Source organism: Staurois parvus, unplaced genomic scaffold (genome assembly GCF_062004578.1).
Source record: "Staurois parvus isolate SC_StPar_1 unplaced genomic scaffold, SC_StPar_1.0 ptg000288l, whole genome shotgun sequence".
NCBI lineage: Eukaryota > Metazoa > Chordata > Amphibia > Anura > Ranidae > Staurois > Staurois parvus.
This window is the reverse complement of record NW_028318084.1, coordinates 2,215,001-2,231,174: the sequence shown is the minus strand read 5'-3', so window position 1 is coordinate 2,231,174 and position 16,174 is coordinate 2,215,001. Positions and strand designations below refer to the sequence as shown.

General features: G+C 42.3%; 1 protein-coding gene across 5 annotated transcripts in view; it reads right to left on the bottom strand.

The window, feature by feature from the left end:
- Positions 1-16,174, bottom strand: part of ITPRID1 (ITPR interacting domain containing 1) — a 255,342-nt gene that overhangs the window by 141,896 nt on the left and 97,272 nt on the right. For 4 of the 5 annotated variants that reach the window (XM_089682393.1, XM_089682396.1, XM_089682397.1 and 1 more), the window contains exons 3-4: positions 13,220-13,251; positions 2,557-2,598 (exon numbers count right to left, since the gene is read on the bottom strand). In XM_089682393.1, the coding sequence (XP_089538519.1) occupies positions 2,557-2,598; positions 13,220-13,251 (74 nt within the window). The remainder of the gene's footprint in view (positions 1-2,556; positions 2,599-13,219; positions 13,252-16,174) is intronic. The other variant, XM_089682395.1, reaches the window with a different exon arrangement.

The window sequence follows — 16,174 nt, the reverse complement described above, 5'->3', positions numbered from 1 at the left end:
TCGCGGTAACGTCGGCTGATTGAATGACCGATTTTTCGTTTTTCTAAAAAAAAAACGGCCAGTTTTCTCCCCGTATGCATTAGGCCTGGTTTACACCTATGCAGTTTGCTTATTATCCATTTCTGCAGTGCTTTTAGCGGTGCTCTTTGCTTTCTTGCAAACAAGTTTTTGCCTCGTTTTTCGATGCATTTTGCATTGTTTACGCTTTTCTTTTTGGACAATTTGTTGCTGTGCAGATTAAAAAAACGTGAAAAGTCTTAGAAACATCTAAAAAATGCATCAAAAAAGCACAACACGCTTTTCTGCCGTGTCTCCATTGAAGTCTATTGAACAAAAAGTGCACTGTTTTGCGTTTAAAAAAGTCCCTGACTCTTTCCAAAAATGCAGCAGCTGAAAAAAGCATAGATGTGAACATGTCCCATAGGAAACCATGTTAAATGGACTGTACTGCGTATCTGTAAAATGCACTAAAAAACACATCAGCATGAACCAGGCGCTGGAGTTTCCAATCGAATTCTGAACACACAGAATTCTGTTTTCTCGGTCTTAATGATACTGAGAAATCATTAGAGTACATTTTTTTAAAATGTGTATAAATGCAGCTAAATACATGTAAACAGGGCCGTGGATAAGGGAGTGCCACTGGTCCTACTGTATGGGGCCCAGGCAAGCAGAGGGGTCCAGGCACCTGGGGGAATCAGATGTGGGCAGGGAGGGTGATCGGCACAGCGTTGGGGGGGGGGGAATTACTGGAGCTGATCCCCTGTATGGCTCTGTCTGCAGCAGCTGAAAGATGGCTTCTTCTCCTCTCCCTCCCGCTGGCTTTCAGCTGCTGCGGAGAGAACCATACAGGGGATCGGTTTCAGTAATTAACCGCCGGCCGCGCCAATCACCCTTCCTGTGCACCATACGTTTCCCTCTACTGCCCCTGTGTATCCACTTTACCCCCACACTGCTGCCGGATTTCCTCCTCTCCTTCCCTCTGGCAGCTGCAAGCATACGACAGGATCCTTCAGGATGGAGAGTGGGGGAAGTGTCCATTAAATATGTCACATTTTCCAGCCCCTTCCTTTCCTGAATGAACACAGCGAGTGACCGGTACTGAACACTCACTGTGTTCATTCGTAACTGAAGCATAGTGTTTATTTGAGGGGGCCCTGTCAAGTTGGCTGTATGGGGCCCCGTGGTGTCTAACAGCAGCCCTGCATGTAAATGCAGGTTTAACCTCCCTGGCGGTATTCCCGAGTGTAGCTCGGGGTAATATGTCAGTACCAAAAGCGGTAACCCCCCCCGAGCTACACTCGGGCTTACCATGCGGCGTTGCTCAGGGAGTCCCTGCAGCACTTACCTTGTCCTTCGCTCCCGCGATGTGTCCCCTGCAGCGTCCCCGGACATCTCCTCCGGCAGATGCCGGCATCCGGCTTCTGTGTTCCGGTCCCTGTGACGTCGGGACGTACGGGAGCCGGAACCGGCAGCAATTTCAAAAAATTTCATTTTTTTTTAAACCGAATTTAAATAGTAAAACATTGCTGTTTCAACTCATTTCACATACATTTTGTCCCGAGTGCTTTGTCCGGCGCCCTGCCTGCATTTTGACTGTTCTTTCTGCCTGGAAACTTAGAAAAGTCCATGGCGTCAAAAAAGTGTCCCTTAGGGGTTTATTTACTAAACCTGGTTGACTCAGAATCTTGTCCACTTCTGCAAAAAACCAATCAGCTTCCAGGTTTTATTGCTGAAGCTTAACTGAACATGCTAATTTTAGAAGCTGATTGGCTACCATGCACAGGTGCCCAAGATTCTGAGTCAACCAGGTTTAGTAAATAAACCCCTTTATGTCAAAAGCGGTTTTAGACCGGCTAGAGAACAGCGATAGTAAATCAGAACCACTTGCAGAATTGAGTGATAATGATTCGTGGGGGAAATTCCTCATCAGACACTGAAAACGATTTTGCGACTTTGCTCAGCGATGTGCAAACTTGGCGCTATATTTCAAATTTCAGTGTTTTTGGTTTCATTATATTATTGAATTACATTTATTATTATTATATTATTATTTTTTATTATTTTTTATTAAATTATAATTTATGATTTCGTGTTTCACGTTTTATCCTACCCGGGATGTTTACTAGACTCTTGTTCGGACAGATTTCAGTGAGTTATTCCTAAAAATTACAGGCCTACAATAAAAAACTACATATTTCCATGCAAAATAATGGTACCGCTTTCAGCACCAAAAATCGGAAATAATCATACCGCCAGGGAGGTTAATGGTGGCAGCGTGAATGAGCTGAGGACAATATGGAAGCAATTTGTCTTTAATCTGGACCACATGTATGTTTAGTTCAAACTAATTTGCTAACCATTTGTTTCAGTGTAATATAACTACGGGGCACGTAACAGAAACTTATTTCATAAATAATAAAGCACATTGCAGATTGCAACTAATACTTTTTTTCTCGCGATATCACTTTAGTAAAAGAGAATCTCATTGGTTATGGGTTAGTTTGCATGTTGTATTTTGCAGTGCCCGGCTCAACAGGCCCGATCATTTCTTACCTTTCACAGAAAAGTCTGGACTGATGGTATCTGTCTTTAGACCTGTACAGAAAATGATACTGGAGGTTATACATATATATATGTATGTATATATAAAATCTTTATTATTGGTACATCACTATGTGACCTTAAAGGCTAAGTTCACGTTTTTGAAAATAAATAAATAAATGCACAGGTTTTTGCAAGAAAAAAAAAGTGCATTCATAGTTTTTTTTTTTCTCAGGAGCCTGCAGAGCATTTTACCCATGATCAGTTGTCATGTTTCACATGACTTTCATATGCCTTTAACCTCCCTGGCGGTCTGATTATTTCAGATTTTTGGTGCTGAAAGCGGTACCATTATTTTGCATGGAAATATGTAGTTTTTTTATTGTAGGCTGTAATTTTTAGGAATAACTCACTGAAATCTGTCCGAACAAGAGTCTAGTAAACATCCCGGGTAGGATAAAACTTGAAACACGAAATTATAAATTATAATTTAATAAATAATCATAAAAAATAATAATATAATAATAATACATTTAATTCAATAATATAATCAAACCAAAAATACAGAAATTTGAAATAGAGCGCCAAGTTCGCACATCGCTGAGCAAAGTCGCAGAATCGTTTTCAGTGTGTGATGAGGAATTTCCCCCACGAATCATTATCACTCAATTCTGCAAGTGGTTCTGATTTACTATCGCTGTTCTCTAGCCGGTCTAAAACCGATTTTGACCTAAAGGGACGCTTTTTGGACGCCATGGACTTTTCTCAGTTTCCAGGCAGAAAGAACAGTCAAAATGCAGGCAGGGCGCCAGACAAAGCACTCGGGACAAAATGTATGTGAAATGGGTTGAAACAACAATGTTTTACTATGTAAAATTTGTTTGAAAAAAAATGAAATTTTTTAAAATTTTCAAATTTCCCGCCGCCGTCAGCGGCGCCCGTACGTCCCGACGTCACAAGGACCGGAACACAGAAGCCGGATGCCGGCATCGGCCGGAGGAGATGGCCGAGGACGCTGCAGGGGACACATCGCGGGAGCGAAGGACAAGGTAAGCTCTGCAGGGAATCCCTGAGCAACGCCGCATGGTAAGCCCGAGTGTAGCTCGGGGTTACCGCTTTTGGTACTGAAACTTTACCCCGAGCTACACAGGGAGGTTAAGTGTTCTTTGTATTTTGTCTCTGCTCCTCCCTTTCCTTTGCTTTAGTTCATGCTGTATAGATAGCTCCACCCTTTTATCCCAGTAATGCATTTCAGCTTCAAGCCTCATGTCATGAAGTAGATCACATTATGATCTTTTGACCTATCCCATGTTCATTGTTGTAAGATTCTCTCAGTTTATGGAATAAACTTCACAAGATCTACAAGGTGTTGTCTGGATCGAGTCACTGCCTGTGTTATTCAACTAAGATTGGGGTTATTGCTATGGATACAAATGGAGAAACAGAAAAAGGGCGCACCGACCTAGTGCATTATCGTTTAAAATAATTTATTAAAGAGACAAAAATAGGTATCATACTCGCAATGGACATAATGATTGATTCTTTAATAAATTATTTTAAACAATAATGCACTAGGTCGGTGCGCCCTTTTTCTGTTTCTCTATTTGCATCCAGTATATTTGGACCACCCCAGTCTGTTGAGGGCAGCAAGTAGTGCATATTCCAGAAAATTCCAGAACATTCCTATTGGGTCTACTGAGTCCTTTCCTATCGCAGGAGTAAAGTGTTTGTTGTGTTGAAGTTATTGCTATCTCATCACAACTGTAAGTTACAGAGATCTTTCAATGCTTAGATTAGAAAGCCAGAAGATCAGTGGATCGAAGGTGCAATGTCAGGCTCCTGCACTCACTGCCTGCAGCTCTGTTGCTGGTACCTTTGTATGGGCTTTATGACACAGAGCTGTAGGCAGCGTGAATGGACTATGAGCAAGCTAACCAGCATGCTCGTGATCCACTGAGAACTACAAGCCATCTGCCGGGGTGGCTGAAGGGACTTGTAGGTCTCTCATTCACAGATTCCTGTGAATGAATGATGTGGCTGTTCAGCTGGAGCCCTGCATAGCCACTCAGTTTTCAAAATGTGACAGTGCAGAAAGGAAAGAATCCTCTGCCTGCTGTCACAGGGAGTGGAGAGGTCAGGGGTGCGGTGGGCAGGTTTGGAGCATGCTACACTTTAAATATGGGTGTAAAGCAGCCCATAGATTAGTCAGTTTTTATCGTTCAACCAGGGGGTTTAATTAAAAAAACTGACTTGATTACCCCATCCACAGACTCGGAGTGGATGGGGAATTTCTCCCCGCTGAACTATTGTATTCTGACATTGGGAAGACATATCCGCCATCAGAATACACTAATCAGCATTGCTGGCTATAGCCTATGGCACTGATAGAGAGGAGAAAACCCAACAAGGTAGTTGTATAGAAGTCCATAGACTGACTTCTGTACGAACTCCCCGCTCATATATGGTTTAAAACTCAACTGGTCCTTGCTGGACTGGACAATGTTCGATACATGTATGGACGACTTAACATGCAACATGCTCCAAACGGTGAACTTATCCTTTAACATGCTTTATAACCCCAAAGTGCTTCAAACAAGATCAGTTAAAGTGATTGTAAATACTCACCTTGTAAAACAACCCACTCAGAAATGAAAGGCAAAACATTTGTGCATAGACATGAAAAAACATTACAAATAAAGTGAGCACAGTTCCTCTGTTCTCAGCTGCATAAGAGCTGCGGGAGGAGAAACAGCAGTACTCTGATCTTCCCACTGAAAGGTTGTGCAGGGGAGGGCGTGTCAAGACAAGTCTGATCATTGGGGGAGAGCAGGCTGAGTTACCAACATAGCTAGAGAACTGACCGTGCTGTGTTCCCTTGGTTGGTGTGGTCAGTTGTTGATAGGAAAGCAAAGGGACTTGTAAGAACACTAGGAATTTTACACAAAGGAGAAGAAAAAAAAAAGCAGAAAAGTGACAACAGAAAAAGACAGAGTAGTCCATCTAGTTTGCCTATGTTTCTATGTTCTTTCATACAAGTACATGGTACAACAGGCACATATTAGGAATATTAAATATTGGATTTACATATTCTTTAAATCTAAGTCTCTCTAAATGGTATGTAACCTATAGTCTTCTGTAATCAAATATCGCCTTGGCCAGCAGCCCTTAAACATGCAGGTCCAGACTGGCCATAGGACACACCAGGCATTTGCCCAGTGGGCCAGGGCTGCCTGGATAGGAGGGGCGGCTGAGCAGCACATAGAGGAACTGGACCGTGCATTCCTCTTTGTGTCACCCAGCCGCCCCTCCTATCCATCTCTTGCATGCCCTGGGCTCCTGTATGCTCCCCAGTGGCCACCCCCCTCCCCCTCATCTCCTACAGCTGCTGCAGAGCATCTGTCAGCATATTCTGTCCCCAGTGCTGATAGTTCCCCTACCACCACAAATGGGAGAGGGGAGAGAAAGCTGGTTCTGCCCCTCCTCTTCCCGCCCTCTCCTCCTGTGTCTGCCCCACCCACACTCCCCATCAGCCTTGTGTTTTCTCTCCACCCTTCTTCTCTCTCTCTCCTTCTTCTTTTATTTCTCTCCACCCTCCTTCTTCTTTCTTTCTCTCCACCCTCCTTCTTATTTCTTTCTCTCCACCCCCCTTCTTCTTTCTTTCTCTCCACCCTCCTTCTTATTTCTTTCTCTCCACCCCCCTTCTTATTTCTTTCTCTCCACCCTCCTTCTTCTTTCTTTCTCTCCGCCCTCCTTCTTCTTTCTCTCCACCCTCCTTCTTATTTCTTTCTCTCCACCCCCCTTCTTCTTTCTTTCTCTCCACCCTCCTTCTTTCTTTCTTTATTTTTCTCCACCCTCCTTCTTCTTTCTTTCTTTTTTCTCCACCCTCCTTCTTTCTTTCTTTATTTTTCTCCACCCTCCTTCTTCTTTCTTTCTTTATTTTTCTCCACCCTCCTTCTTCTTTCTTTCTTCTTTCTTTCTCTCCACCCTTCTTCTTCTTTCTTTCTTTCTTTCTCTCCACCCTCCTTCTTCTTTCTTTCTCTCCACCCTCCTTCTCCTTCCTTTCTTTCTTTCTCTCCACCCTCCTCCTTCTTTCTTTCTCTCCACCCTCCTTCTTCTTTTATTTCTCTCCACCCCCCTTCTTCTTTCTTTTTCTTTCTGTCTTTCTTTCTCTCCACCCTCCTTCTTCCTTCTTTCTTTCTTTCTCTCCACTCTCCTTTCTTTCCCTCTCTCTCTCTCTCTCTTTCTCTCCTTTCACCTTTCTTTCCTTTTTGCTTTCTTTCTTTCTTTCTTTCTTCTGTCTCTCCTCCAAAAAAAATGTGAAAAATAATAAAATATGAAATTGCAAAAAATTAAATAAAAATAAAAACCTACTGACACTAGTGGCGGAACTACCAGGGTCACAAAGGTCGCTCTTGTGACCAGGCCTTGGTGTTCTAACCACCGACCTCCTAGGAAAGGGTCCCCGGGCTTGGGGCTGCTCAGTCTAAAATGCCCGGGCCTATTTTTTTTGTCCCAGTCCGGGCCTGTAAACATGTATGGTGGAAAATACATTAAACCCTTTAGAGTTTCATTGGGGCACAGCACTGAAAGTTTCAGAGCTTGCGCTCGATTTATGTACCTGTCAGAGACGGTGGGGTGGATTTATTAAAGGCAAATAGACTGTGCACTTTACAAATGCAGTTGCATTCTGCAAAGTGCTGTTGCTCCAAAGCTTAGTAAATGAGGTGAAAGATCTGCTGACTTCCATCAGCCATTCATTTGTGCTTTTTAAATTGTCTTGCGTGTGATTGGATATTTATTGTAAAGCGAAGCTGCCCTTCATTTTCTAAGCCCTGGAGAAACTGCACTTGCAAAGTGTACAGTCTATTTGCCTTTAGTAAAACAAGACCACACAGTCTCCTGTCATAAAAAAACCTGCACTTAAAAGAAACAAAACTTTACTTTCACTTTAATTATATACTGCTCTTTGTTATATTAAATGACATTCTCCCTGCAGAAACACCGAGGTTGCTATTGCTGACCTTTGCTTCAGAAAATGCAAGTTGCCTGACTGACAATCTGACTCTTTTGCCTGAATACTTTAGTTCTATGACCCATAAAAATATGCAGATGTAATCTGAGTTTTCTCACTTTCCTGATCTGTATACTTATGCAGGCCATAGATGGGTCGAAAATCGGCCGATTTTTCGGCCGAAAATAAAATCGGCCGATTTTCGGATCGTTAGTGGGCTAATTGTTCGGCCGTTTTTCGGTATTTTGGCAGATTTTTTTTATCGGTAAAGTTGGAAAAAAATCGGCCGGTTTTGCTGATCGGCCGATTTTCACGGCAATGATGGGCAAATCGGCCGATCTTTTACCGATAAAAAAATCTGCACATGAGCAGTGACCTGCAAGAGGAAGACAAAAACAAGAAGAAAAAAGAAGAAGAGGATGAAGAAGAAGAGGATGAAGAAGAGGATGAAGAAGAAGAGGAAGAGAAGAAGAGGATGAAGAAGAAGAAGAGGATGGAGAAGAAGAGGAAGAAGAGGATGAAGAAGAGGATGAAGAAGAAGAGGAAGAAGAAGAAGAAGAGGATGATGATGAAGAAGAAGAGGATGAAGAAGAACAAGAGGATGAAGAAGAAGATGATGAAGAAGAGGATGAAGAAGAAGAGGATGAAGAAGAGGATGAAGAAGAAGAGGAAGATGAAGAAGGGGATGAAGAAGAGGAAGCAGAAGAGGAAGAAGCAGAAGAAGAAAAGAAGAAGAAGAAGAAGAGGATGAAGAAGAAGAGGATGAAGAAGAAGAGGAAGATGAAGAAGAGGATGAAGAAGAAGAAGAGGATGAAGAAGAAGAAGAGGAAGAAGAGGATGAAGAAGAAGAGGATGAAGAAGAAGAGGAATTCCAGTCCGGCAAAAAGTGTCCCTGCAGAGAGCTCCGCTATTTCTTTAACAGTTCCTTGACATTTAAAGCGGTTGCAACATTGTATCTATTTGTTTCCGAATAAAAACATCTGTATCCTAAATGGATACAAATAGATACATTGTTGCAACCGCTATAAATGGCAAGGAACTGTCAAAGAAATAGCGGAGCTCTCTGCAGGGACACTTTTTGCCGGCTGTACATGGGATGAAAATCGGCTGATTTTTTGTTTTTTTAAAGAAAAATCGGCTGATTTTTGACCCGTCTATGGCCTGCATTAGTCTTTCTTCGGTAATGCCTGTCAGGTCAAGAGTCAAGTAGATAGAATTTTCAGAAGGAAGTGAACAATGACAGCCCCGTATAGTTCTTCCTTTATTTTCCAAATGTTTACGGTACAGTTTAGATAATTGATGTACACTGGATACGACTTTGAAATCATGCAACTTCACTTCAAGTTGCATGATCTCAAAGTCGGATGGCAGTGAGACTTCAGGTGTGACTTGATAGATATCTGTACGACTTCATACACAGATGTCTATGCAAGTCACACTCAAAATCAGCAAAAGTAGTGCAGGAACTATTTTTCAAATCAATTAGAACTGCACCATTGACTATCATCGGATGTCAGTTGACAAACGGTCAAATCGCATGGCAAGTCTCATCAGCCTGAACCAGGCCTAAGCATCAATACATTATTAAAACTATCGTTTTTAAAAGATAAGCTAACCTTTTAACAAAAAAAATAACAAATGTACATTTTTTTGCAGATAAAAAAAATTTGCTTTTATTATTTTTTGTTTCTGGAGCCTTTAAAGCAGTGGTGTCAAACGTATGGCACGCGTGCCCCTCGTGTTGGTAGTCAGTGTAACTTTGCCCCTTGTGCTGGTTATCAGTGGAACTTTGCCCCCTTGTGCTGGTTATCAGTGGAACTTTGCCCCCATTGTGCTGGTTATCAGTGGAACTTTGCCCCCTTGTGCTGGTGATCAGTGGAACTTTGCCCCCATTGTGCTGGTTATCAGTGGAACCTTGCCCCCATTGTGCTGGTTATCAGTGGAACTTTGCCCCCTTGTGCTGGTGATCAGTGGAACTTTGCCCCCTTGTGCTGGTGATCAGTGGAACTTTGCCCCCTTGTGCTACTGGCCAGTGGAACATTGCCCCCTGGTGCTGGTGATCAGTGGAACTTTGCCCCCTTGTGCTGGTGGCCAGTGGAACATTGCCCCCTTGTGCTGGTGGCCAGTGGAACATTGCCCCCTTGTGCTGGTGGCCAGTGGAACTTTGCCCCCTTGTGCTGGTGATCAGTGGAACTTTGCCCCCTTGTGCTGGTGGCCAGTGGAACATTGCCCCCTTGTGCTGGTGGCCAGTGGAACATTGCCCCCTTGTGCTGGTGGCCAGTGGAACTTTGCCCCCTTGTGCTGGTGATCAGTGGAACTTTGCCCCCTTGTGCTTGTGACCAGTGGAACTTTGCTACCTTGAGCTGGTGGTCAGTGGAACATTGGGGCACACGGTCTCTAAAAGGTTCGCCATCACTGCTCTAAAGCATTGCACCACCGGTCAGCAGATTGCTGGTACCATGCAGTTCTCCCTCTGACCTGTCAGTGTATCTTCTTTCTCATACATCTCATACAAGCAAGTAGATACTTACCGACAGGGAGGCTCAATGGACTATCACGGGGCTGTGGATCGCCGTGGTAGTTCATTGAGAACTACAAGCCAACAGCCACAAAGGTTTTCCCATTCACAGGATACTGTGAATGAGTGACATGGCTGGGTGGGCGGAGCCCCACGCAGCTGCATTTTTAAAAAATTGTGACAGCTAGCAGGGAGGAAAAGATCCCCCACTAGCTGTCACAACGGGGGTCGGGGGTGTTGCAGGGGCCGGTCCATTCATAAACTGATACACCCTGAATATGGATGTAATATGTTACAAAAGGTGAACTTATCCTTTAACTTTCAGGACCCATTTTCAGCAGTGCACTTCAGTAAGTATGCTCATTGGTGTGATGCAGTGCCATTTAGAATACATGGCACCCCAGTGCACCTAACACACTAGTGCGCTCAGTGTATCCGTGTGATGCAGGTACATGTAGAATTCATTAAATTATGATAAATTGCCCCCCAATGCACCATCCTAATGGCCCAACTGTGCGTTGCCATGCACTGCGCTTATGAAACGGGTGCACGCATGATTTCTGGTCCATAGCAATGCATTAGGCAGATCATGCAAATGAATGACCTACCACAATGCAGCACAAGTGTTTAACCCTCCAATGGACCCGAGTGGTGTGCATGGGCGCTTATAGGTTAATAGCAACATAGATGATTTAGGGCTCATGTACACGGGGAGTTTGGAAAACTCTTCTGAACGATGGAAACTGACTGCTGGAAAACGTAGGTTAAAAAATGTCTGTTTAGCCGCGTTTGCATACCACGTTTATGTGCGTTTGCGTTTAGAGGCGTTTTTAAAAGATATATAGAGAAGAGAGAGAGGTGCACCAGACTAAGTGCACATAGTCTGGCGCACCTCTCTCTCTTCTCTATTCCTCTACTACAGAGTCCGGTTTACTCTAGAGAGTGCAAGCCTCACGATGGGGCCTACATTGCAGCTTTGTATGTATATATATACACATATATGTATACCATCTCTTCCCCTCCTCCTCCTACTACTCAAGCTGTACCACCTGCCTTATACCCCGTATATATATATATATATATATATATATATATATATATATATATATATGCCCCATTCCTTGTGTCATTTTGGTTTTTTTAAAAAAATAATCCCAAAGAACTGAACTTTTTATATATCGTTTAAGACTTTTTTGTGTGAACACTATACCCATCTCCATCTCTCTTGCGCCAATTATATCTTTTGTTTTTAAAAGATAACCTCAGGAGACCTTCCCAAATGCCCAGAATGCACTGAAAAATAGTAATAAAAATAACTTTTTTAGACATTTTGAGAGGAATAGAGAGAGCAGAAGCAGAGAGAGCAGTATGTGTTGAGATTACCTGTCCTTTCTGGTTGTATTCACTATGAATCCCATCATGAGCATAATGCAGCGCGTTCTACCATTTTTTCCTTCACACGAGACCTAGAACTGACTGAGCTGGTGTACCGGGTCCATTTGAATACATGGAAAACGCTTTGCATGCAATTCTGATGAAAAAAGGCTCTGGACAGCATCTGGACATGGAACAGTTAAAAAAATGCTTCTAAACGCAGGCGTTTAGAAGCGTTTGGCATTTGAAACGCCGGTAAAATCTACTCCTGAACGCAAGTTTGGTGCATTAACCTCCCTGGCGGTATTCCCGAGTGTAGCTCGGGGTAAAGTTTCAGTACCAAAAGCGGTGACCCCGAGCTACACTCGGGCTTACCATGCGGCGCTGCTCAGGGGGTCCCTGCAGAGCTTACCTTGTCCTTCGCTCCCGCGAGGCGTCCCCTGCAGTGTCCCCGGCCATCTCCTCCGGCCGATGCCGGCATCCGGCTTCCATGTTCCGGTCCCTGTGACGTCGGGACGTACGGGCGCTGGAACCGGCAGCAAATTTGAAAATTTAAAAATAATTACATTTTATTTAAAACGATTATTTCATGGCAAAACATTGCTGTTTCAAACCATTTCACATACATTTTGTCCCGAGTGCTTTGTCCTGTCCCCTGCCTGCATTTTAAATGTTCTTTCTGCCTGGAAACTGAGAAACGTCCATGGCGTCCAAAAAGCGTCCCTTTAGGTCAGACACGGTTTTAGACCGGCTAGAGAACAGCGATAGTAAATCAGAACCACTTGCAGAATTGAGTGATAATGATTCGTGGGGGAAATTCCTCATCAGACACTGAAAACAATTCTGCGACTTTGCTCAGCGATGTGCGAACTTGGCGCTGTATTTCAAATTTCAGTGTTTTTGGTTTGATTATATTATTGAATTAAATTTATTATTATTATATTATTATTTTTTTATGAATATTTATTAAATTATAATTTATGATTTTGTGTTTCAAGTTTCATCCTACCCCGGATGTTTACTAGACTCTTGTTCGGACAGATTTCAGGGAGTTATTCCTAAATTACAGGCCTACAATAAAAAAAATACATATTTCCATGCAAAAAAATGGTACCGCTTTTGGTACAAAATTCCTGACATAATCATACCGCCAGGGAGGTTAAACAAAAACGACTGTAAACCCAACTGCCTGTAAACAACTATATGTACATGGATACATAGGAAAACATTAGGGAGAGTTCAGGGGCTGCTGAAAAAAACGTAGCAAAGCTCCTGAACGTCAGTTTAGCAGCTGCAGTGTACATGAGCCCTTATTCTGAATACCCGTGATGTATTGTGCCCAGATGTGTAATCACAAGTTCAGAAGAAATATTGTTCCATGCAAGAAAAGCCTGGATGTAATATTAAATACAATATTATACACAGATCTTCTAAGCTATGTGCTGTATATACACATCTATATCCATACATCTTCTGCAGTGCCCGGCTTTCACAGCACTTCTGGTACAACTACTACTATCAGACCAGTCTATACATTTATCAGCCATGCTTCCGGTAAAGTGGATGCAATTATCTGATGAGTTTCTGTTCCTATTAGAACACGCATTAATAAAGGACCCAGAAACAGCCAGTCATGTAATGTTCACATGGCAATTCTTCCTCCTATGTCAGGTTCTTTATAATTCCCGTAATCTCATGTATTACTGATACATTAACTGATGGAGGTATATTTCCGTTTACATTGGAGCTATTGTTAGTTTATGTTATCTTACCTGTCTGGCTCATGCACTGCGCTCCTGATAAACTGCAAAGAGAAAGTTCAGTTTGATTAGATTTATGTAACAGCTGGTTTAACATGTTTGCCATGCCCGATAAAGTGAAATTTAGAAAACTTCTATTTTTGCTTGTGTGATCAACGTACATTAGCGTGTAAAAAACGAGGTTGATTTACTACAGGCAAATAGAGTGCGCACTTTGCAAGTGCAGTTCCACTCTGCAAGGGCATTTGCTCCAGAGCTTAATAAATGAGGTAAAGCTTCACTCCGCAAATATCCAATCACATGCAAGGAAACGAATGAAAAACAATATGTTTCTTGCACACGATTGGATGATGTACGTTAGCAAAGCTTCCCCTCATCTACTAAGCTTTGGAGCAAATGCCTTTGCAGAGTGCAACTGCACTTGCAAAGTGCGCACACTATTTGCCTTTACTAAATCACACCTATTGACTAATAAAGCACATCAATCAGCCCTAACATATTTACCATAATCGTACAAAAATGTTTTTATAATATATAGAGAGTATAGGGAGTATATATATATATATATATATATATATATATATATATATATATATATACAGTTGCAAGAAAAAGTATGTGAACCCCTTGGGATTACGTGGAGTTTTGAATGAATTGGGCATAAAATGTGCTCTGAACGTCATCTAAGTCACAACAATAGAAGAACACAGTCTGCTGAACATAACATGTAAACATTCACAGTGCAGGGAGGAAAAAGTATGTGAACCTTTGGACTTAATAACTGGTTGACCCTCCTTTGGCAGCAATAACCTCAACCAAACGTTTCCTGTAGTTGCAGATCAGACCTGCACAACGATTTGGAGTGATTTTGGACCACTCCTCTTCACAAAACTGTTTCAGTGTAGCAATATTCTTGGGATGTCTGGTGTGAATCGCTCTCTTAAGGTCATGCCACAGCATTTCAATCGGGTTGAGGTCAGGACTCTGACTGGGCCACTCCAGAAGGCGTATTCTGTGCTGTTGCAGCCATTGTTTTGTTGAATGATTTGTATGCTTTGGGTCATTGTCCTGTTGCATCACCCATCCTCTGCGGAGCTTCAGTTGGCGGACAGATGGTCGTACGTTTTCCTTCAAAATGTCTTGATAAACTCTGGAATTAATTTTCCCATCAATGACAACAATCCGTCCAGGCCCTGAGGCAGCAAAGCAGCCCCAAACCATGATGCTCCCTCCGCCATGTTTTACAGTGGGGATGAGGTTTTGATGTTGGTGTGCTGTGCCTTTTTTTCTCCACACATAGTGTTGTGTGTTCTTCCCAAACAACTCAATCTTGGTTTCATCTATCCACAGTATATTCTGCCAGTACTGCTGTGGAACATCCAGGTGCTCTTTTGCAAACTTCAAACGTGCTGCAATATTCTTTTTGGACAGCAATGGCTTCCTCCGTGGTGTCCTCCCATGTACTCCATTCTTTTTTAATGTTTTCCTTATTGTAGATGTGTCAACAAAAATGTTAGCATGTGCCAGAGATTTCTGTAGGTCTTTAGCTGACACTCTGGGATTCTTCTTTACCTCATGCAGCATTCTGCGCTGTGCTCTTGCAGTCATTTTTACAGGACGACCACGCCTAGGGAGAGTAGCAACAGTGCTAAACTTTCTCCATTTGTAGACAGTCTGTCTTACCGTGGACACATGAACATCAAGGCTTTTGGAGATACTTTTGTAACCCTTTCCAGCTTCATGCAAGTCAACAATTCTTGATTGTATTCTTCTGAGAGCTCTTTTCTGCGAGGCATGGTTCACATCAGACAGCGCTTCTTGAAACCAGTAAACCCAAAACAGGTGTGTGTTTTTAAAGGGCAGTTCAGCTGTCAGCAACACATCCAATATCATCACACTGATTGGAGTCATGGTTGGCTCACTCCTGACTCCAATTAGCTCTGGGAGAAGTCATTAAGCTAGGGCCTCACATACTTTTTCCTCCCTGCACGGTGAATGTTTACATGTTATGTGCAATTAAACCATGGCAACATCTAATGTTTGTGTAGTATTATGTTCAGCAGACTGTGTTCTTCTATTGTTGTGACTTAGATGACGTTCAGAGCACATTTTATGCCCAATTCATTCAAAACTCCACGTAATCCCAAGGGGTTCACATACTTTTTCTTGCAACTGTATATATATACATATACATACACACACACACACCTATATATATATATATATACACATATATATATACACATATATATATATGTGTGTATATATATGTGTGTATATATATGTGTGTATATATATATATGTGTGTATATATATATATATGTGTGTATATATATATATGTGTGTATATATATATATATATATATATATATATACAGTCATGGCCGAAATTGTTGGCACCCTTGATATTTTTCCTGAAAATCAAGTATTTCACACAAAAAAGGTATTGCATTAACACATGTTTTGCTATACACATGTTTATTCCCTTTGTATGTATTGGAACAAATATAAAACAGAGGCAGAAAAGCAAATATGACATAATGTCACACAAAACCCCAAAAATGGGCTGGACAAAAGTATTGGCACCCTTAACTTAATATTTGGTTGCACACCCTTTGGAAAACATAACTGAAATCAGTCGCTTCCTATAACCATCAATAAGCTTCTGACACCTCTCACCCGGAATTTTGGACCACTCTTCCTTTGCAAACAGCTCCAGGTCTCTCTTATTGGAAGGACACCTTTTCCCAACAGCAATTTTAAGATCTCTCCACAGGTGTTCAATGGGATTTAGATCTGGGCTCATTGCTGGCCACTTCAGAACTCTCCAGCGCTTCTTTGCCATCCATTTCTGAGTGCTTTTTGACGTATGTTTGGGGTCATTGTCCTGCTGGAAGACCCAGGATCTTGGACGCAAACCCAGCTTTCTGACACTGGGCCCTACAGTGCGACCCAAAATCCTTTGGT